The 23,352-nt window shown below is 41.2% G+C and overlaps 1 protein-coding gene across 2 annotated transcripts in view; it reads right to left on the bottom strand.

The window, feature by feature from the left end:
• Positions 1-4,580: 4,580 nt before the first annotated feature.
• Hycc1 (hyccin PI4KA lipid kinase complex subunit 1) overlaps positions 4,581-23,352 on the bottom strand; it is a 70,246-nt gene continuing 51,474 nt past the window's right edge. The window contains exons 10-12 of one of the 2 annotated variants that reach the window (XM_052173048.1): positions 22,407-22,566; positions 9,620-9,914; positions 8,791-8,867 (exon numbers count right to left, since the gene is read on the bottom strand). In XM_052173048.1, the coding sequence (XP_052029008.1) occupies positions 9,646-9,914; positions 22,407-22,566 (429 nt within the window). In that variant the 3' untranslated portion in view covers positions 8,791-8,867; positions 9,620-9,645. Of the gene's footprint in view, positions 8,868-9,619; positions 9,915-22,406; positions 22,567-23,352 lie in introns of both variants that reach the window. The other variant, XM_052173047.1, reaches the window with a different exon arrangement.

The raw sequence follows: 23,352 nt of genomic DNA, 5'->3' as shown, positions 1-23,352 counted from the left end.
TCCTATTACAGATGGTTGTGAGCCACTGTGATTGCTGGGAACTTAACCCAGAACCTCTGGAAGATCAGCCAGTGCTCTCAACCGCTGAGCCATCTCTCCAGCCCACGCTGTGACCCTTTAATACAGTTTCTAATCCTGTGGTGACTCCCCAACCCCCAACCTTAAACTTCTCTTATTGCTACTTCATCACTATAATTCTGATACTATTATAATCATAATGTAAATATCTGATATACAGGATATCTGATAAATTACTCACAGGCTGAGAACTGCTGACCTAACCTAAGGCGTCTCTCTCAGGTGTCTCTCATGACTTGGCGCAGTGTCATCCACTCTTTAGGTTCCTGGGTCAATAAGAAGAACACAGTGAGACTACATCCTAAGGGTTTCTTCTAGCACCAGCCAGCATCCCCAGGAGAGAAGCTGTTTTTAGAACTTCTTGTTGAACAAAGGCATCTGCCACCAAGTCTGACCCAAATTCTATCCTCAGGACTCACATGGTGGAAGAGAATCAAGCCCTTTGACCTCCACAAGAGTGTGTGCCACATACACTATAAACACATGCACAAAGTCTTTTCCAAAGTTTTTGTTTCTTATCTAATGGAAGATTCGATGTTAATTACTGTGATGGTTAGTTTCCATTGTCAGGATTAAGAACCACCACAGAAATCGACCTGTGAGTGTATCTATGAGGGTGTTTCTGTAATGACACCTCATGAAAGAAGGCCCACGCTACGCAGGGTGGCAGGTTTCCTTTGCCTGCGGTGTCAGACTGAGTAAGAGAGCCGTGAGCTGAGCACCAGCGTCGTCTCGTTCTCCTTCCTGCCTGCAGATGCGATGTGACTTCACAGTCCTGCTGCAGAGCTTCCCTACCATGATGGGCTTGCATCTGTCTTCATGCCAAAGCCAACAGGAGCCCTTCTTTGCTCAAGCTGCCTTTCTGGGCGTTTTGTCACAGTGACTAGAAATGGAACACCACCTCTCTCTCCTTACATCTTAAGGTGAGTTCTTCAGGAATCTTTGGAGAGAACCAGGATGGCAAACACAGTATCGAGTGTCACACATAGAAGCATAACATTTGGGGAAGGCAAACCTAAATCCAGACTCCGTGTGATCAAATGTGTTCTGGGAAGACAGACAGCTGTTCCTTGACAAGGCTGTGTTGATGGAAGGGCCATCTTGCTGACACAGTCTTCTCTCATATGTATCTGTTGATTGAACAGGGACACCACAAAGCTCTACTGACACCCTCACCTACCCTCATCCTAATTATATGCTTGTGTCTAGCATTTATGTTGCAATTATTCTTACACTATGTGCCCGTTTTTAGAAGTCCAATCATACCTGTAGCTCCCAAGTCCCAACACTCATCTTCTAGTCTGGCACTTTCGTGTCCCCGAGCACTTGGCTGTGTGTGAAGGATGCAGACCGGCACCTGAGATGGTTCCCTGAGCAGACAAGAGCACGGCCTGCACTCCTCACCCTGCCCCACTGTCCTCTAGCACCAACCCTCAAGGGGCTTTAATGCCTCAGCTTGAGTCTGCGACAGCACTGTGTGCAGATCACTTGTATGGCTTCCTCTCTTCAGTGAACTCAGAGTGTATTACTTCCTATTGCAGGTGAAGCTCGTAACCTGCTTTCTGGATTGTTTTCTCCTTTCAATGGTCTCAGGACCTTCAACTTGACCAGTGCAACTGAATTAGAAGGCTTAGAGCAAGATTCTGAGCCAGTGTGGAGTCACAACAGAACAGACAGTGGTACCAGACTATGGTAGGGGTTCATTTTTAAGTTGCAAGACAAAAGAAACAGCAAGGGATGATTATGTGGCACTCTGGGAGGCTCAGCGTAGAAAGCAGCTGGTTAAAGCAAGAGCCTTCAGGCGGGGCACCTGGCTGCAGCCACTGCAACCGAGGCAAGAATGTGTAATATGAAGGCAGGGCTTGACTCTTCTATCATCTTTTTGGAGTCTCATTATCACTAAAATGTTCCAGATACACAGGAGAGAGTGACGCTGTAGAAAACGAAGTTAATGCCAAACACTAGTGCAGAAAAATCATTCCATCCCACGATAGCTTCAAGAAAAAAAATATGTCATCATTTACAAAAGGCTTGTGCAGATCCACATCAAGTGATCACATTTTACAGCCTTCTCCTCCGTGCCGATGAAAGGGAGGACTGGTTTTCTGACTTCCCTGGATGCATGAGAAGGCAGGCATACCAAGGCCCTGGTCTCTGCTGCGTTCCTGGACTCCATCCAGTAAAGCGTATCTGTAGCATGCAGCGAGTACTAAAGCCTCACTAGAGAGACCAGCAGCATAGCACATCGCAAAACGACTGTAGTGGAGCACCCAGTTAGGCCCAAGGGCTGCTGGGGTCGAGGTGCTTCAGATGAAACTGTGGGGATCGTCAGGGTGACCCTGAAGTCAGCAGGGTCAGAGAAGTCAGGAGAGACACACACTGCCTACACACTGACTTACCAGCCCTGAAAAGGAGCAGTAATTCAAGTCCATGAAGAAAAGAGTAGAATGTAAACAAATGAAGTCAAAGCACAAAGACTCTTCATTTCGCTTTGCATCTACTAAACAGATTGGAATAATAATCTGCAGTCCTAGAGTCGCTTCTTAGTGCTTGACTTAGCAAAGGTCTTTATGAGCCCTGCCTGCTGCCACCATGAATCCTAACTATCCAACACCCTGTCTCCACTTAACAGAGATGGTCATTTGCTCCGGACCATGGTGCAGATGCAGCCAGAGTATATGCCATTTTGGGTTTGCAGAGTCCAAAAGGGGGCATTAGATTCCTTGGAACTGGAGCTGGGTGAATCAGCAGACCCAGGCCCTACAGCAAGGCAGCAGGCACTCTTACCAGCTGAGCCACTTCCTGAGCCTCAAGTCCATCTTTAGAACACATTTTGAGATAAAATTTCTTCCTTCATATCAACAAACACACATGTATACTGCACATATAGAATATGCACGCACATTAGCTACTCAACATAAATATAATTAAATGGGCTTGCAATATATACAACATGTACACATTTGTATTCTAATGGGTATGCCATATTCCAGTATATGGAATTGAGACATTTACAAACAATACTACAATAAATACATTGCATTTTCATGTTTATTCATTTGGGTCAATTTAATGCAAAACAGAGTAGAAGAGACATAGAGTGGATTTACTATATCAGAATACATGGGATTCCACCCAATTGCTCACTCATTCATTTCTAGAAATTTATTTTCCTACCAATTGTCTCAGACACTAATGATTTCTCCAGATAAATGCAAACACTAGCTCCAATCTGCCAATCTGAAAAAACTAAAGAACTATTTTATTTTAATTTAAATGAACATACTTTTAGTATAGCAATAACTAGCATTCTGATTACCAATGAAATACAATTCTCATATTCTACAAAACATACCATCATTTAGTTTCATGAAAACTGTATTTTACTTTAAATTTTAACCCTATGAGATGGAATAAGTGAATTTGAAATACATGTTCATGACGGTACTTAGGATCTATTTGAGTAATCAACAACAAAGAGTTGTAAGGCCTGTGTTCAGGGCATGATCCCCTGCATTTGGCAGTCCTCCCCGAGAGGTTCAGAGTCCTCATTCGCAGTCCTCCCTGAGCCGTTCAGTTTCCTCTTTTGTAAAATGAGGTGCTGTTTCCTTTTAAAGATTGTTTTGAATGCTTAATTTAAGTCGCAAATCAGCCTCTGTATAATAAGGCCTATAGTAATAATCCAAGAGAAATTATGGAATGACTAGTTATTTATAGTCCTGATTAATGATTATAAAATGTGCATGCAGATATTAACAGTCAGATTGTAATAGGGGACCGAGCTATTTGTCAGGGACTCTGCAGTCACTTGGAGTGTAGATTTCACAGGCCTAGTAATAATCTTTAAGTTGTCAGGTGCTGGTTTCTACAAGTAGTCTTCGAAGAGTAACTCAGAAAATATTTCCTAACTTACTCCTTAGATCAGCTGGAATTATTCATACACATAATCAACTGCCCACTAGAACAGTTCCTCTCTAATGGGGTTGGTTTCAGTAAACACATGCAGATCAGAAATGCCACTGTGACCTCCTCCGGTAGCCAAGAAATAAAATACCGTGATGTATCCCACTGTCTGGAAACGAGCAGCAACCCAACCTGTCCCCTGTGTCTGTCCCCACACCGAAGGCCTGTGCTCATGCGTGTGCACTTTGCCCATGCTTCTGGTATAACAAATCAGCCACCACATCAAGGCCCTTGGAGCTCAGCTTTGGATTGGACACTGATGATGTTATCTGGTTTCAGTTCTTCATCCTGAGGTAGTCAGGAGTGAGGTCATCAGCGGCCAACCCCAACAGCTCCCTGGGGCTAGGTCACACAAGCTGTTTCTTCTGTCCCATGGTGAAACTCACAAATTTTTATAGCAGTTTTTAGTGAATAAAATGATCTAGAAAAACAGGTTTTTGTTTTTTTGTTTTTTTTACTTTTTATTTCAACAAAACAAGAGGAAACACTTGATGTATAAAGTACTGCATGTAGAGAACATTTATACAAATGTACAAAACTTCAAAGAATTCAACTCCAGTTTATTTCATACCTTAAAAACACAAAGAGCACAACAAAATATCCAAAGTTTATTCTTAGGAATGTAAAGGCTAGGCATACAATGACAAGTGTCTTTGTGAGAAGAGTTTAGCATTACCACATGATCTGAAGTAAAGTCAGAGGCACACAGTCAGTACCAACAAGAGAGACAGTGGGGCCCAGAAATACAACAATGGAGGCTCATGTCCACTAGCACTCTACTGCAAAACACAAAACATCTTCAAATCCTTTATGCTCAGGCTTTTTGGATATGTGCGAGTTACAAAGCATGGGACATAGCCCACAAGTGCTCTCTGGTGAGGACTTGAGCAACTATCAAAGCACACAGCTCTATTACCCAGTGTACCAGCACTCAGCACAAACATGCACATGTAAACTCATGCTCACTAAAAGACCGGGTTCTAGCCTTTCACTCAGAGTGGGAAGACACTATTGTACATTAATTTCTTTCTACAATGCCTTAGTGTCCAACGCTGTGTTTCAGCCTTTCTCAGTTACAATACTTAACGTGTGCTTCCTCAGTGTGAGTTCCCTTATGGAGGCTTAATGTGCCTACAGAGGTAAAACCTAAGTTGGCTAACTCTCTTTGCTTAAAATCATGTTTTAGAGTATATATTTCCCTCCATAATTTACCATTCAACATTTTAATTATGATAGTTCAAAATAGGCAAAAATCCCTTTAAACTGGGATCTTTTTTAAAAAAAAAATCTATTTTGATTTAAAGACATATTTCCCTTTAATTCAACTTTTTACAATTGAGTAATATTTGCAGAGTTGTTGCTTTATAATTGAAAGGGCAATGAAACACTACTTTTTCAAAACAAACCAGTGGTTCTGGAATTCCTGCTCTTCAGGGCTACAGAGATGGACTTGAAGGGCTCGGGCAGTGTCCCGGCCATTCTGAGGCGCTTTCCTGAGCTCAGCTCCTGGAAGAGGAAGGCAGCCCTGGGCAGAGGAATCCTGGGAAAGTCTACTCTGCTTCTCTCTTCACGTGGATTGCAGGGGTTCATGCCAGGGCACACCTTCACAGGAGTGTAAGGGTTGGGTCAATTCAAGAACCCTAATCTAGATCTAACTATGGGGTGCCAGACCCCAGTTTTACTTCTTAGTAAAAGCTATTCCCCTGGGACCATGAGATGCCTACACTATTAGCATCCTAATAGAAACTCAACCTACAAAGCCACACAACTTCTCACCTTTGAAAGATGAGTAGGAAAGAGTGATTAGAACAGCTGTTGCCACAAATGACAGCATCCAGCTCTGGCAGCTGGTATGAAAGCCTCCAAGGTGCACAATCCGTGCTTGAAATAGTATCAAAAGTAGTAGAAAGAATCTGTTGTATACTTAACTCCACACTCGAGAAAATCAATTGGTGTAAATCATTTGGAGCAAACTTCAGACTCATTCAACTGTGTAAGCTGTTACAGATTCTGTAAAAGAGAATGGACATGTGTGCAGCTGTGCTGTGTCTCATGTAACAGCTCAAGAACAAAGTGGGGAGGGCTACTACTTAAAACCTGCAGCATCTGTATCACTGGGTTCATTTATGACCAACAAGAGAAGCAGAAGATGCTACATTTTTATTACAGAAAAAAGTGAGAAGTGGGAATTTAAAATGAAAGCCTCTAAGAAGTCACATGTCAATGTTATTACAAAGCTACTTGGTTATCAAAAACTATGACAATTGTGACAATCTACCATCTAATACCCATGCTTGAGGGTTGTGAGACCACTGAGGACACTACATTAGACAAATAGTTAGCACTCTGACAAGTGGACACTGGGGACCTTGTTAAAATGCCAGCTTTGATTTATCAGGTCTGCCCCCAAAATGTTGAAGTTTTATTAAGATACCAGGTGACACCAATGGTCTTTGGATCACACAATTAGCAAATGTCTACAACAATATCAAAGTGAGGTTTCATTATGGTAGCTGAACTTTATTCTGATCTCTTGTTTGTCAGCTAATGTTTCTTTAAACTTACTCTATGCTTAAGCAAGCATGTTAACTTGCTTAATGACAATCTTTTGTTAACTTGCTTAATGACAATCTTAAATTTCTTAATACTATCAACACTGTTAGTAACTATGTTTAAGAAAAGTTCTTAAGGAATTACAAAAAGACAAGAAAAAGTTCACAGTGACATTTTACAAACATTTCAACTGTATACAAGATTACTATTAAATTATTCCAATCAATTTTACTGTCAAGTTACCTTAAAATTGTTGAGGACAATTTAAGCCAGCAGTTCGTTCTGTTACTGAAACTAAAATGTTAACCTCATTTATGCTAAAAAAGCACGGGCCTCATATCATCAAGTCTAAACAGGAGGTAAGCATTTAAAGTGGATCTCAATTGTAAATGCTCTGCACTCTGCGGCACGTGCAGTTTTCTCGTCTCCATGAGCTGGACCCATGTGGTCTGAGAGGGGAACAGTAGGCATGGTCTGTGAGCACAGCAAGGGACTGCCTGGAAGGCCTCAGCGTGCTAAGTCAATAAAGCCAAGAAGCAGACAGTGCCCCAGGCCTCCCCACTAACCCCACTCCTCTCACTCCCCAGTTAGCACCACAGCACCTGCAGCTCACAGGAGCGCCAGCCAACCAAGCAGACCACAGGCACCGAGCCTGGGCGTCCATATAGGGGGCACAGAGTTTAGCTCCTGCCTTACGACATTTCTTGGTGCTTGGCTGGTAGGAGTGGGTGGAATTCTTTCTATATCATAACCGGAACACTTAAAGCTCACAAACAAGAAGTACACTCTTTTTCTTATGTTAAAGAACTAAACAAGCCGCCCTAAGCTAATGCACAAACATCCTCTGTCCACACCTACTGAATTTTCTTTCACCACATTTTGTGGATGAAAAATGAACTGGTTTCCTTCATTCACAGACAACTCACTATTAAATGCTTCATACTGGTATCCCGGGAGCTGTGCTACAAGATTTACAGGGATTTTCAGGAAGTCTTCTGGGATGTGTGCTCTGACCACTAAAATACAAACTAAGTAGGATTTCCAAAGCAGCACAGTCCATCAGCTTTATGGCTGGTTAAAGGGACTTTCATCCCTGCCATCCAGGTCACATGCTTCAGAATGTCATCTACCAGCAATCTCAGCTTTGCTGTGACAGAAATTCTCCCAGCTTCCCCCTGCAACTGTACTGCCGGGCAACTTGCGGTGTGGAGCACACTGTCCCCATCCTCAGCACGACGTGGTCACGGCACTCAGCATCCCGTCTGCTCTCAGGGCTGTTCTCTCACGTGCCTGTTTAGAGCATGGCTTCACGGACTCACTTCTCCACCTGGGCTCTGCAGCCCAGTCCTCTCACACAGAGACTCTCTTTGCCTCCCCAGGTCAAATACACAACCACTAAAAAAACGAGGTATTAAAAATAACCTCACTGAGGATGTAACCAACAATAACCAGTAACAGGAAAGGAGAATAAAAGGATAAAGAACTTAAACCAAGGGGAGAAGAGTACCCAAGAAATAACAAGACCATATCTCAGCTTACTGCAAACTAGACATACTTCCCTTCATAGTCAAAGGAGAGCCTTCAGAATTCAAGACGCCAGGCTCCTGCAGGACCAGGCATCAAGGACTCAGTGCTTTCATAAGGGGACAAAGCCATCTCTCCAGCTTCACTGGTTACAGGAGAGAAGTAAGTTACAAGTCAATCTGCAGACAGAGTGATGCTAATACTAGGAGGCCCCTGCTGGCCTGCTGGACACTTCACTGGAAGCTCAGTCCTTTCTGACACATAAATAAGCTTTTCTTCTTGGAGACTACAAGCAGAAAATCTGTGGGCATCTGACCCAGCAACACAGCCAATGGCAGGGGAAGGGCTGCGTGGGACTGGAACACCACTGACTTGTTCAAAGGATTTACTAAATACAGTGGCTGCAGTCTTAGCCAAGCCTTGGCTGCTGGGCTTGGGCAGGGACTGGCTGGAGGTTAAGGTCAGTCTCTTCAGAGAGAGAAGCTCAAGGTTCTCGCTCTGGGCTCTCTGGGTTTGTTTGCGAGCAAAGTGATCTCTGCAAGATTCCCCTGCAGTTTCTCTCTCTTTTGCTCCAGCTTTGCTTCCTCCCGACCGTCTCTGGTTCTTTCCTACACTGGTCTTGTTACTACAATTGTGACTACTGTTTGATAGACCCGACTGGCTGGTGCTAGACGCAGCCCTGGAATAAAATCCCTCGTCAACTTCAGTTATGTCCATCAGTTCTTCTTGACCTGTTAATTCTGTATCTCCTAAACAAAGAAATGACAAAGATTAATTAACATTAAGTATCTTAAGTAACTTTTAAAAGAGTAATACCAAAGAAATAACATTTCAATCAATACCTTAGCAGAATTTCTTAAAGCAATAGATTACAGAACAAAAATCAAAGGATAAGTTGAAACATTTTATAAATGTCAAAACACATTCATTGTAATTAAATGATGGTGATTTAGAGTATGTTAAACCACAAGCATGCTGTAAACTACCCCACTACAGTTTTATGAAGAATTCTCCTACATGCATGCAAAGAGCAGAGCGATTAGAATGGTCAGACATTAAATGCTGGCGATGACCTCTGTATTGTAGCCCCACTAATAAACTTAAGTTAAAACAGAAGTATATGCAAAGAGATTTTTAGGAAGGTTGTGTTCTCCATTCTAGATACTCTTAGAATTAATATATATTTACATATGTACACTATAAATATCACAAGCTCAAAACTTGTTAAAAGTCTATATACATTACCCTTTATATTTAAGAAAAGGAAAAAATCATTTTAGTTCCAAAACTTAAGCAGAAAATTACTTTCAGAAGCAATTTTCTGCCTCAGTTTCTCTAACAAATTCTTGCTACCACATAGGGTGATCATTCTGAAGAGTGTTAAAGGTCATTGAGAAATTACAATGCATAATTCATGCACTTTATCAGATGACATGCAAATCGTCTGTGACTGTGCAATTGTTGCACACATAGCATGCACTGTGCCCTCGCCTCAAGGTACCTTGGGCTGCGGCTACAAAGCGTCTGCTACAACTGCACTCTGCCAGCTGTGGACCTTCCATCCTCCATCATTTTTCTTACAGATTTTTGCCTCCTGAGTTCGGGCAAGCCTCTGCTCTCACTCCTAGGGTCTGTGGCTGTCTCCTGCACACCCTGCATATGCTGGGCGTCAATGTCTCCTAGCGCTCTGCCTTTTTCCCCATTCCCGGTCCTCTCTCCGGACACATGTGTGACACTAATCTCAGGAATGACAAGGACGCCCGCTTCAGCAGCAGCACTGCTACTCTCAGGTTGCTCTAGGATTGAAGATGATCAGACAAAATGATGGCTGAAGACAAAAGAAAATGCGAAACAACAAAACAAAACAAAAAACCAAAGAGAACAAAACTGGATGACTGGATGGCATAACTTAAGGCAAACACAGAGACTGTCATTCCCTTCAATCACAACCCTGCGGCAGCACGGGGGAGCCACGGGCCGTGCTCTGTGACAGTCTAATGAGCATCAGTTCACTTTCTGTATTTTCACACATGTTTTACATGGAACATGAAACAAAGTTTTTTACAAACGAAAACTGAATGCCTTTTCAAAATATTATGACCAACTAAATTTATTTAAACTTTAGGTAAATGCCCCAAAATATAAAGGTTAAAAACTCTGGCTCTTGTCAACAATGCTAACCAAAGCAATTACAAAGTTCCCTTTGTATACTTCAAATCTTATTTTTTTTATTAGACTACATCCAGCCTGACTTGATCAGGCATGATAATTAAGGTGCTTATTTGATCATGCCTTAGTGATTAGCAACCCTTCTTATCTCACACACTCAGAATCTCAAACACCAGTAACATTAGTGTGCTTAAGGTAGAATTAAGCAGTCCATTTCTTCAGGTTCCTACTGAGTCTAAACATTTTGATGGGCTTGTAACAGTCCATACTACAATGGAGAAAAATGAAAACAAGATATGAAAAGCAAACTGGTTCTCAGTAATTTATTCTGAAAACAGCCCATGTAAATCAAACAAATGAACAAAACTCATAACTAGTGAATATCTATAAAGATAACTTTATTCTGTGCCTTAAATATAGAAGGGTTTAAAGATCTTAAGTATATATTTATAATAAGTAGTAAAAATAACAAATATGTAAAAAAAATAGACTAGTGGTGAAATTTAAACTCCATAAGACAAAACAACCAAAACCAAGGACAGTGTATACTCATTAAAATATAGCACACAAATCTGTTGAGAAAAAGGACTTTGTTTTCAGAGCTAGAATCATCAAAGCCTTATGAACTGTGCTGAAGTCTGTTAGACAGCATCGTATAGGAAATGAACAGAGCCCACAGCTGCACACATCCAGGGAGGCCTATCTTTGTTGCACATCTTGGCCATCCTTGAGCCTTACAGGTTCCCATTTTCACCACAGCAACCTGGTTCATTCATGGGATGAAGCAGACTGGATACTTCACATCTTGAGCTCCCAGGTGACCAGCATGCAGCTGTTTAGAAATCAATGCTCTGCTCTGAATCCTTCACAGTTTCAAAGTGGGTTCCTATGGGGCTCTGACTGCCACACCTAACCACAGGGGTACTGTCCATCTCCTCCAAGCTCTTGTCACCCTGCACTCATGATCCTAACCTGGTAAGTTTTGTCTTTTTAGCTGGGGCCTCACACATGAAGTCCCTCACTCTCAGACAGGCTGAGGGTGCTGGGCCCTAGGACTCTTGCCAGTTGCTAACAGCTATTTTCAAAAGTAAGGGCAAATCAGTTCTCACCACGGTATATGGCAGAGGTCAGGGGTGGCACCCAAGACTTGTTCAGTGATACTGTAGAAACCACTTCAGTCCAAAGGGCAAATAAAAAAATGTTGGGCATAAAACAAAAGAATCTGGGCATAGGAAAAAAAAGAACAACAACAAAACAAAACAAAAAACCAAAGAGACAAAAAAAAAAAAACCCTAAAAGCAACTAATATTTAAGTTTTATAAAAAAATTTAAAAAATACATATAGGCATTCTAACAGAATAAGGGATACCAACAGCACAAAACAACATGGTAGTGAGACTCTGAAGTAGGCCATTTAATCCCCATTTTCTAAGAGGAAACTGAAGTTCAGAAAGAATGGGTCTATGTAAAGCGTGAGGTTAAGAAATGAGACTTCTGGTTTCAAGTGTCCATTCATCCACACAGTGAATTCTAACTCAATTTGTCAGAACCAACTTGACGTAAATGTTCTCTAACATCTCCTAACAATGTTTAATTTATCTGTTTAGATTCTTGGTCATTTCAAAGAAGGCAAATAATTCACTTTGTCTAAACAAAGAGTCACTGCAAATACACTCTAGAAGAATACCTGAGGAATTTATAACTTAGGTCAGTTTGCTTTTATTTTAACTGGTTTTATTTGTGAAAATATGCTGATGGAAGTTAATGGTTTAAAAGTGTTGATTCACCAATGGAAATTTGCAGGGAACTAGAAATGAGAAGAGGGGTATTTCTAAAGCAGAGCTAGTAGATGAACTGTTAATCACTTCAGGAGGGAGGTCGGGCTGAGCAGATAGAAAATCATGAAATTAAATGTAACAATAAACTCTGATTAAATTAAATGTGGTTGCTCTAAAGGTAACTGAAATGCCTGGGTACTCAGTAAACTCATAAAAAGAAAAACATGTTACTCTGGACACAGCAGAAAGAAAAGATTACTCTTAGGAAGATTAGACAGTAAAGAAACATGATTATATAACCCAAATATTTATTACATGATTCTTTCCTTAATGTCTCTTTGGCATTTTCTACTGTCAAACTCTTGTTACTCAGCCCCCTGTCCCCAGCATGCTGGACTGGATCCTGGTCCCCCAATAGCTACAGGCACATCTTCCTTCCTCAGAGGCCTCGTCAATGGAGACTTCCCTGCTGCCCCATCAAACGTCTCTATATTTCATATGCCCTCTCTACTATTCTGTTTCTTAAAAAAACACTTACAACAAGCTACAATTACCTTGTCTATCTAATTGTATATTCTATTCAGACTAAGCTTTTTTTAGCCACTGTTAAATACCTATACTGCAAAAGTTTAGCAGACAATATTTCTGATTAAGTGCCTTTTTTAATTTTTAAAATGTTTATTCCATATGTACAGGTATTTTACATGCATGTATGCATGTGTATACACACACACACACACACACACACACATTACTTTTGTGCCTAGTACTGTGTGGGCTAGAAAAGGGTAGAAAGGGGCTTCCAATGCCCTGGAACTGGAGTTAGAAATGGTTGTGAGCTTCCTTGTGGGTGCCGGGAATTGAACCTGAGTCCTCTGGAAGAGCAGACAGTGCTCCCAACCACTGAGCCATCTCCCGAGACCCTAATAAATGTATTTTTTTTAATGAACTGAATGATTCTCTATTACAAGATTATAATAAATCTTGTAATAAAGGTGAGAATGTAGAACATATGAAAAAGTTAAGCTTGGATTCTTTTCCCTTTTATCCAGTCAAGTAATTCACAACTTAAGATAATAAATATTTTTAGGTGGTAAAAAGAACAAAAGTTTGTTGTTTCAGAAAAATGAAATTGGCATTTCTAAATGTAGGTTTGTTATAATACTTATTAGTAACATCAACAATCTCTTATAAACTAGTCCATTTTTTATTATTTTATCCAAAAATGATAATATATGACTATGATATAGAAAATGATATAGAAGATGTTTTAAAAGAATATAAATTATATAACAAAAGAGTTGCTTTTCCTTGAAACTCAAAAATGCATGCAAAAGGCATTATGATTAACGTATACCCATAAAAGTAATATTTACATTTGACTTCAAATAATTTGGAAAAAAATTGAAATATCCAAAAAGACAATTCCCTGAGACTGTTTTATTTTATAGTGTCTACATACTCGAGCACTGCATATAGGGAGACAGAGAGAGTTAAAGCACGCTTACTTAGGGCGAGCAAGCTGCCGTAGGTAAAGGCACTTGCCATGCAAGCCTAAAACCTGAGCTTGAAACCAGAGCCTCTGCAAAGGTGTGCGTGCAGACTCCACACACCGTCCTCGGCCTCCGCATGCGCACTGTGGCATGTAGGCTCCCTTCTCTCCACACTCACATGCACATACGTACACGCACACACAGACACAGACATACATTATAACAATTTTAAATTTAAGAATAGCTAAGTTTTCCTTTGTTGGAGTGTCTATTTTAAGACAGAATCTTGCTGCATAGCCCAGGTTGGCCTCAAACTTACGATTCTCCTGCTTCAGCCTCTAGAGCAGCTGGAGTTACAGACCATTCTTGGCCATGAACACTTTTAATAGACAATTTCAATTTTATTCTCAAAGGCAACTCAAATAATTTTGTCCTAAACATTTCTTCTGATTTTGAAAAAAAAAGGTGAACTGAATTACAAACATTACAAAAATTATTTGTGAAAATTATGATTTCTGTCAAATATTATTCCATAAACTCAACTTATTCTACCTGTACCCATGAAACAATCTTAGATTCTGTTCTTATTTGCCTTATGGTTGTTCTGCCTATTAAAGGTAACAATTTTGATAAAAATTATTTAACTATTAGTAGTACTTACACATTTTGTACCCAAATTACCTTATGAGTTAAAGTATGGTATGCTATGAGGCTCCTGAAACTTCTTGTGAAATACTAAGCCACAGTATACAGAATCCACAGAGGCACAAAGCTCTGACAGCAACTGTGGCAAGCACTTTAAACCCCAAAGAGCCATACACATCCTTTACAACTAATGCATATGCATATGCGTGTTAATGGTAGAAGGTGCCTGGGCAACTCCTACTCTTTAAAACCACCTTTAAAAAAAGATTTATTTATTCATTTAATGCATATGAGTATACTGTTACTGTCTTCAGACACACCAAAAGAGGGCATTGGATCCTATTACAAATGGTTGTGACCATCTTTTAATGATTATAATTTATTCTATCCAATGGCAAATATTCTGTATGTATTTACTAAGTTGTACCTTAAAATATTATTTATAACAGAAAAAATTAGAAGCAAATTATTCAATAAATGGGCACAGGTAAGTAAACGACAAGTTATCAACTCAATGTAGCATATATATTATGTAGCCATTAAAATAACTACACCATGATTACCAGAACTTAGAAAAACATTTAAAGTGTTAAACAAAACCAAAGCACCAAACATTTAAAATAAAGTACAATTATTAAAACAATATACACATATGAAAGCATAGAATGAAAACTCTGACTGGATTATAGATGAGCAAATATCACCCTACACATCACCCTTCATATTTCCATAAAACAATCAGAAAAATCACAAATCACCTGCTTGACCAGTGGATACACTGAGAAAAATAATGTGTTAGCAATTGTCTTAGGCACTGAGAAGCCAACAGCGAACTTAATAGACACCAGACCTTCCTACTATGCAGGAATTAAGAAAGGCCAAGTTGAAAGGGGCAAGGCTACCGAGAGGGGAGCTTTAAAGAGGTGCAGGCTACAGAACAATCTGGAAGAAGGAAGTGAGAGCTGTTAGTATTCACATGTCAGCCGCACATCCCGAAGAACTAGTCAAAAGGCCCCGAGGCAGCAAGGATTGAGATGTTCAGGGTTAGAGGAAGGATGAGTGAGTCACAGGGAAATGCTCTCTCTCTAAGTGAGGTCTCAGCAGAAAGAAACATGGAGCCTGCATTTCAGACTGCAAAGGCAGGACTGACCGGAACATGATCAACCACCTACATACTCCATTAGCTTTCTTTAAGCAATAGAAGTCACAAAACATTAAACACAAAGTATGGTCCAACTTAGAAAGAGGAAGCGCATGGTAAGGCTCAGGCTGGGCCAATAATCTAAATAAGAAATCAAAGCCGCAAAAAAGCCCCCCACAAGGCTGGGAACTAACAGGCCTCGCCCTGAGCGAAGCTAAGGGTGAAGATAGAAAGAGAAGCAGACTCTGTAGGCAGGGAACTCAGCAGGCTCCACGCAGCCCAGGCCTCCCTGGGACTCCATCTCAGCTTAGGATCTGAAAGCCACTAGCCTGTCTTGCAGTTGTGAATTTCTAACTAGAGATGTAGAAAGAATTCTAATAACTAATTCCCAAAGTTTGCTACTTTTGAGTTTAAAAATTAACATTATTTTTAAAAATGGTTTTAAAATTCATACAGACATTAATTTTCTTCAATTTAAGCCCTTTCTCGCTGTCATAAAATCTGACACAAAATAAATATTCCATTTTAAGATTTGTGAGTTTATCTTCTCCAGTATCTAGAAAGACACTCTTAAATGGTTTGAAATGCTTATAAACAATTATTTTAAAAATACTTTTCTGGAAATGCATTTATGATTTTAAACCTCTTCAATAGTTAGAAAGTAACTACTTTCTTGTTTCATCAATGTTATACAATAGAAACTTATTAATACCCTCTAAATCACTGATCAGTTTAAAATAATATTACAACTACTATTATTATTTCTTTTTCAAGACAGGGCTTTTCTGTGTAGCTCTGCCTGGCCTGGAACTCATTTGGAAACCAAACTGGCCTCTAACTCACAGAGATCCATTTTCCTCTACCTCCGGAGTGCTGGGATTAAAGGTATGTACCACCACATTTGACTAAATGAAGTTATTTTATATACAGGTAGTATCTTTTGCACATATGTGTAGTATCTGTTGTATGTTGCTGTGTGTGCACATGTGGTTGGAGGTCAGAGTTCACTTACAAGTCTCTTCCAGTTGCTTCCTTATCTTGTTTTAAAAGAAAGGCTCTCACTGATCCTGTATAGCTCAGCGGTCACGAAAGCTGGCTGGCTAGGAAGCTCCAGGGTCCATGTCACCACCCAGGCGCCAGCACTGCGGTGCAGGCCTGCTCACCACGCACGCCAGCTTCTCTCTGGATGCCGATGCTGAGGTCTGCACGCAGCCCCGTCGGCTTGCCCGGCAGGTATTTTACCTACTGAGCCATTTCTCCCCGGCCTCTGAATCTTTTTATTATTCCTTTTTTTTTTAAACTCATCTAAGAAGACAGTACTTCATTACTGACAAATTATGATACACACCACTTTTTCTGGTATTTTTGTAACATAATTACAAGTCTCTTTGAACTATGTTATCTCGCTTAGCTTTAAGTATCACGATATCCAATAAATAAAAACAATTTTATAAGCCAAAATTGTAATCAAACTGCTTGCTGTAATAACTTGCTATAATAACTTGTGACTGCACTTTCTTTGGGCTTAATATATTTAACTATCAATCTAATTCTTCCATACAGTAAAACATTCTAATATTTTCAAGGTATTTGCTTTTGGTCATCCTGTTAGAAAACTTAAAAATACTTATTACTTCTTATTTATAATTCCTTTTCATGACATTAAAAGCTTGTAATCTTCTAAATTGTATGTCAAAAAAAATTAATAGGTAGTACTGATTAAAAGTATCCACATATGTTGGTACCTGAGGGCTGAAGAAGGGGGCTTCTGATTTTGAGGCCAACCTGAGCTACATACAGAGATTCTACCTCAGAAACTCAAAGGTTAGGGATTAGCACAGGGAGCCTGGATCCAATCCCTCGGCCTCTGACAGGGAAGGTAAGGCTGTTGTTAGCAGTTAGCATGCGCTAGAGCCAAGAGCGGGCAAGCTCAAGGCTGCAGTGTAGACGTGCAGTTTTCATTACTTTCTATTACCAACACTTTACCCAGACGCGCTGTCAGCATCCCCCACATGGGCTTGCTTCCATGCTTGCTAGCACTCTAAAGTAAGCACATGTATTTCCAATTGAGAAAGTTCAAAATTTAAGTTTTAGGAAGGGACTATTATTTGAATGGCAAATTATCTAATGTAAATTTACCAAGAATACAATTCTGGATAGCTAACAAAGCAATTCTTAAAGAACTAGTCAGTCTTTTGCCAATTTAAACTCAGCCTTTATGTAGCACATCCCAGTATACAAAATGCTTCTTACTTACTGCTCCCATCCCTGGACAAATAGAGGAAAGGAGACAGAGATGGCAACTTGGGGGTCCAGTGGATTGTCAGATACAAGTTGGCAGAGCTTTCCATGCTCATTATTTCCAACCATGTGTCAGTCCACCAACTTAATTAGGTGATGTATATAAAATGGAAGTGTGATTTCAGTAACCATTTTCAAAGAATGGAAAACAGCTTATGTTGTTCGCCTGCAGCTAATTTTTTTAAAGTGGAGGAAGAATGAGTCACAGTGGTGTTGGATGTGGTAAACAAACAAAATTAGGAGTTAGGTTTGCTCTGGAAGACTTGTGAGAAGGGGACCTGGGTGGGGGAGGACAGGCAGTGAGTGGACTCACAGTGCCTGCAGCTCTGGGGTCACGGTCAGCGTCCCACAGCCGCGCTGCCTTCACAGACTCTCCACCTCAGGATGAGGCACAAAGATGCTGTGCTTTCCTTTCCTTCCTTCCTTCATTTTTTTAAAGAAAATATTGAAGTAAAATTGCCCTTATTGGTTTTTAAAAATAATGCTACTGCTTTTATAAATATCTTAGCTTATCTTTCTTACTGGAATTTTCATTTTTTTGACTATTTTTATCATTACAACCTATTTATCTTAAAGTTCCTCTCTTTAGGTGTACCCTTATTTTTCTTCTTCTACTTGTCTTTCATTTTCTACATAGCCCTCAAATATAAATGCTTTAAAAAAAAAATCTATGTTTGAAAAAAAAAAAAAAAACAGTTGCCTTGAATTACCCACCACCACAGAATAAAGGAGACTACTGGCTTGGAAAGTTAAAGTATCATCATATAAAAAAGGACATTAACCATGAGGTTATAAAAGGTCAAAGCAGCAACTGTGAACTCTAAGTCCATTTCCAAGTTTAAGCACAGACACAGACTAAGTCATTACAATTTTCTGAGAGACCAGAAGAACTTGAAAGACACAACACTGAACTAAGCTGCTTCACTACAATATTAAAATAATCAGGTAGAAAATATGGAGATCAGGTCAACATGCAATTAGTTGTGTAATACATCTCTTTAAAAAGAATTCTGTTATTACTCCACTGTGTTGAAATCAGGAGGAATTAGGATCAGGCCACTGTGGTGACTGACAGTGGGTGACAGCAGACATCTGGGTCCTGGAATGGCAGCAAATGTGAAGATGAAGGTAGGCTCCCCCTTCATGAGGACATTTCCCACGGCACTGTGGGCTGTCTGTGGGCAGTCCCGAGGAAAGGAATGGCACGCTCACTCCAGAGCATCCTGAAACACCCTCTACAACAACTCACAGGTACTTTGTCACAAGTAACTTAAATGGTCCAAAATTAATAATAAAAAAACAGACCATGAGTTTGGACTAATAGAAAAGAATCAATGTGATGAATTGCTAAAATTGAATGTGTTTGTTTGCTGTGTGTAATCTTTGACACACATACAAACCACTATGCCTACATGGCTTACCTGAAAGATAAAGGAAGAAAAGGCCTGCCCGCCTGCCTGCCCGACCGCCCGCTCCAGTGGGAGCAGCACACCCACCCACCATTGCTTCTGACCTGGTGTAGAAGGAGGATGGGATAGACAGCAGGAAGGACAGGAAGGACAAGGAAAGGCCTTTGATGGTCAGTCACGCGTCTATCTGATGAGCCCGAGACATTGGCCTCTGACAGATGCTCATTTCCTAGGTTACAGAGGTGGGACCCCACCCACTGGGTAGCAGCATGCCCTGCACTGAGACCAGCTGGCAGAAAGAGAAGGTGGCCAAGTCCTCTGCACCTGTCCTCTTCCCAGCTGCCTTGCCTGCTGCATTCCTGCCGCCTCACTGCTGCTTTGTGATGACTGCACCCTCCAGCTGTGAGCCAAACAACCCCTTTGGCCTTACAGTTCTCTCTCTCTCTCTCTCCTCTCTCTCTCTTTCTCCTTCTCTCTCTCTCCCCCTACCCTCTATCCCTCCCTCCCTCCCTCCCCCCTCTTGCTTAAGGATCAGACATGAGCTCTCAGCTACTACCCCAGAACCTGCCTGTCTAACTGCTGCCATGTTCCCCATGAAGACCATGGACTCTAACCTTTTAGAACTTCAACCCCAGTAAACTCTCTCTTCTATAAGTTGCCTTCATCATGGTGTCCCCTCCCAGCAATAGGAAAGGACTAGGACAAAGCTCAACAGAAAAGATGTGGTTTAGTCCTTGTCACATGTAGAAAACAAAAGAGTCAAGAAGAAAACAGCAGACGATCCCTTACAACAGATGCTGCCTTTCTTGCTTCTTTCCCAGGCGCCACCACCACTCACGTATGGTTATAAAGCCCCAGCTCTGTCACAAAGAATGCGCCCTCCCATGGGGATGACTGTGGGAAGAGTGGGGACATGAGCTGAATGGAGAGCTTATCCAGGGTCCCATCAAACACAGGACCTCTTAAGTCTTCCCAGCCATGACCTGCAGTGACCCCCACAGTCACAAACATGATACAGAAAGGCCGCTGTGGGTCACTCTGATCTACATGTCCTTTCATACTGTTTCTAAAGAAATATTTTACTTGCATTTTGTTACAGAATATACAATACATAAAATTTTACATATGAAGAAAAATTTAAATCTACTTTTAAATCAAGGATTGTCTATATATTTAAGAAATAAACAATGATAACTCTCCTCTCTACAAGAAACCACTGCTTGTTTGAAAGCCAGAATAATATTTCCAGGCAGAAATCACAGATATAAGGAGAGAATATAGAAAAGGCCTCAGCTAAGTAAAACATGGTAAGTTCATGACCAATGCTTCTCTGGGAAGGTGTGGATTCCACATGGCTTGGGTGCTGGGTGTAGGCTCCTAGTGTGGCAGTGTGTGAGGTAGGCAATCCTTCAGAAGTGGGGCCCAGTAAAAGGTGTTTAAGGTATTTTGTTACTGCAATAGAAACACAGGAAGCCAGAAGAAAAACTAAAACTATCCTTGAGAAGGATGCTGCAGCTACCTAGAGAGAGACAAGGAAGACTAAGCAAGGACCACTTATTAAAGCCCAGTGGGTGAGAGTCACTCACACTCCAGAGAGTGACAGCTCAGGCTCACGGATGTGCCTCTCTTCTTTTTATAGTCCATTCTCGTTTATATCCTCAATTATAACACTTTCACTATCATAAACAAGAGGCACTCAAGTGCAGTGAGGCTGAATAAACATAAAGGAACAGGTAATAAAAGGGCTACTTTAATGAAGTAGCTGAGACAGTCTGCGAGCGGCAGCTTAAACAGAATCTAGACCCATAAGGGCATCACAGACATAATATACCTAAGGCCTCTTTTTTCTTGTTTGGTAATGTTTTCCTACAAAATGTTTCTGAAAAATTCTTCTCTCTTTCTTGTAAATTCACACCTGTCATATACCCACTTCCCCCGACACCCCACACACCACACACACACACACACACACACACACACACACACACACACACACACGAGGGAACTTCAATATTTCTCATGTTTGAATTGTTCAACCCCCACCCTACCCCCACCCCACCCCCAACCTGAACAGTAAGTGGGAAGGTAGAAGCGTCATGAGAATCCGCTCTGGCACACCCCTGCCGTGGTGGCTGGGGACCGATTGGCCAGTACACAGTCGCCGGTGCAGCCCAGTTTGTCACATCTGTCCCTGCTTTCACACAGTGAGGCTGGGCATCCATGAAATCTCTTTTATTTCTGTAGTGTATTTTCATTTAAAGCATAACTTCATTGAAGAAATGCAAGTATGTTTGGAGTTGGAATGTTTAAATGGGTTTTTTCTGTATTTTTGTAGTTGCCTAATAGCAAACATCACAAACTCTTTTATAGGATTCCCTGTTGGACCTTCAGGACTCACAGGGTAACTTTAAAATTGAGTAGATCAACAACGGCCACTGGTTAAACCTTAATACCACCCTTTCTTTTCCGGCATATTCTCTCAGGGTGTCTGAGGGGAAGTGGCAAGCCTTCTCAGTCAGGATCAGCTTTCCGTGTTAAAGCCTGCAGCTCATCCTTCCCTTTCCCTTTCCTCTGTGGGCCAGCCACCACAGGGAGCGTGGCTATGACGCAGTCTCCCAGAAGAAAGCAGAGCAGGCTCCTTCACACACTTGCCCTATGCACGCATCAGGCAAAGAAGTGCTGAAGGTCACTTGTGAGGAAGGTGGCATCACGCATCTGGCGTTTGCTCTTCTTCGTTAGAGAGGAGAGAAGGTGTACCAGGAAGAAGGGATGGAATACAGAGGAGATTAAAGGAGAAGAGAGGGAAGTGGCAAGACACGGGGATGTATGGTGAATGCAGTTAACTTCCAGCAACACTTTAAAATAGTAAAATGAAGCAGATAAGAAAAAAAACTAAGATAATCTTGAGTGAAAACGAATTTGTAAAACAGAAATGTCTAGTGTGTCAACGGCAGGGCACTCTTTACCAGGGTAAATGGTAAACCGACAGAATGGAAGGTTACTGGCAGGCACTTCTACTCCAACACGAAACAACCTGCATGCAGAATGTCTGACCGAGCAGTAGACTATCAGCGAGTGTATACAACTAAAAGCACGTGAGTAGTTACAATGCACTTTCTAACTCCCCTACTCTACTGCAATAAGTAAACTTTAAGTCTTCTTCATTCATATGCCTAACATAAGTAGTGTCATCCTCTCACTGTCTGTGCCCCTGGATGAGAACCTAGGAGTTCTGTTTTCCAGGCTCCGATGGTGATGGTGCTGTTTCCTAAGGTCCCAGGTTCTAACAGCACAGTGGCGGTGAACCATGTGAAAGAGGAGCCCACAGTGCTGGGACCCGAGGAGCGCTTACCATGTCTTTTCCACCTGTGACCTCTTATTGACATGCTGGTGACTGCATTTCTTGATATTCTAGAGGAAGTTGGTGTGATCTCAACTTGAATACACCTCATACCTTCCTTACTAGATTTCAGGGCACCATGAGGCAATGAAGCCTTTATTGCATTAGCAACCTAAAAGGAAAAAATACATTTTAAGATTGGTAAACAGATACATTGTTTACTTTTATTTAAAATATAAGGCTAAGCATTAACAAATTCATAAGAAGAATATTTTCCCCAAGGTATATTAATATACCTAAACCCTCCCAATAGGGAGTAAGAGGCCAGAGGAGTGCTTACACTTCAAAGCACTGTGAAGGAATGAGCTTTGTCATTGGTAAATATTAAACAAGATTTCCTTCTCAGTTGCAAATGCTAACTGACAAATGTATTTAATATGATGAAATTCTTATAAGCAGAAGATAGTACTTTTTGTAAAATACCTTAAGTCAGTCTAATTAAATCTCCATTTTTTTTAAAACAGACCTAGCCTCAAGTTTATTTGTAAAAACAGCATAGGACACTGGTTATCTGCAAATAGTGCGGGTAGGTGTGACAGCAGTCCATCTGTCTTCACACTGGCAGGAGCCTTTTCTATGGGGCCTTCACAGGGGCCTGGGCACCTTTGGGAGCCTTAGCTGGAGCTGGAGCCTCTGCCTTGAGATTTGGCTGGCAGAGTTCGCTGCTGGGGCCCTTTGGCATCTTGGGTTTGACGGCCTGAGGCTTCACCAGGGCCTTGATGGCCTCTGCGCGCACTCAATGCCTTTGCGCTGTTGGCCTGCATCTTCTCCAGGCCTTTCTTGTCCTGCTTCTTGGCAAAGCGCACGTTCCTCAGGAACTTGGGATCAACCCCCTTAAGAGATTCATATCTTTGTGACTGGGGTTTCTTGATGCCATTTCTGTGCCATTTGTGGGACT

This window comes from Apodemus sylvaticus, chromosome 2 (genome assembly GCF_947179515.1).
Source record: "Apodemus sylvaticus chromosome 2, mApoSyl1.1, whole genome shotgun sequence".
Taxonomy (NCBI): Eukaryota; Metazoa; Chordata; class Mammalia; order Rodentia; family Muridae; genus Apodemus; species Apodemus sylvaticus.
The sequence above is the reverse complement of the archived record's forward strand: the minus strand, read 5'-3'. Positions and strand labels throughout refer to the sequence as shown.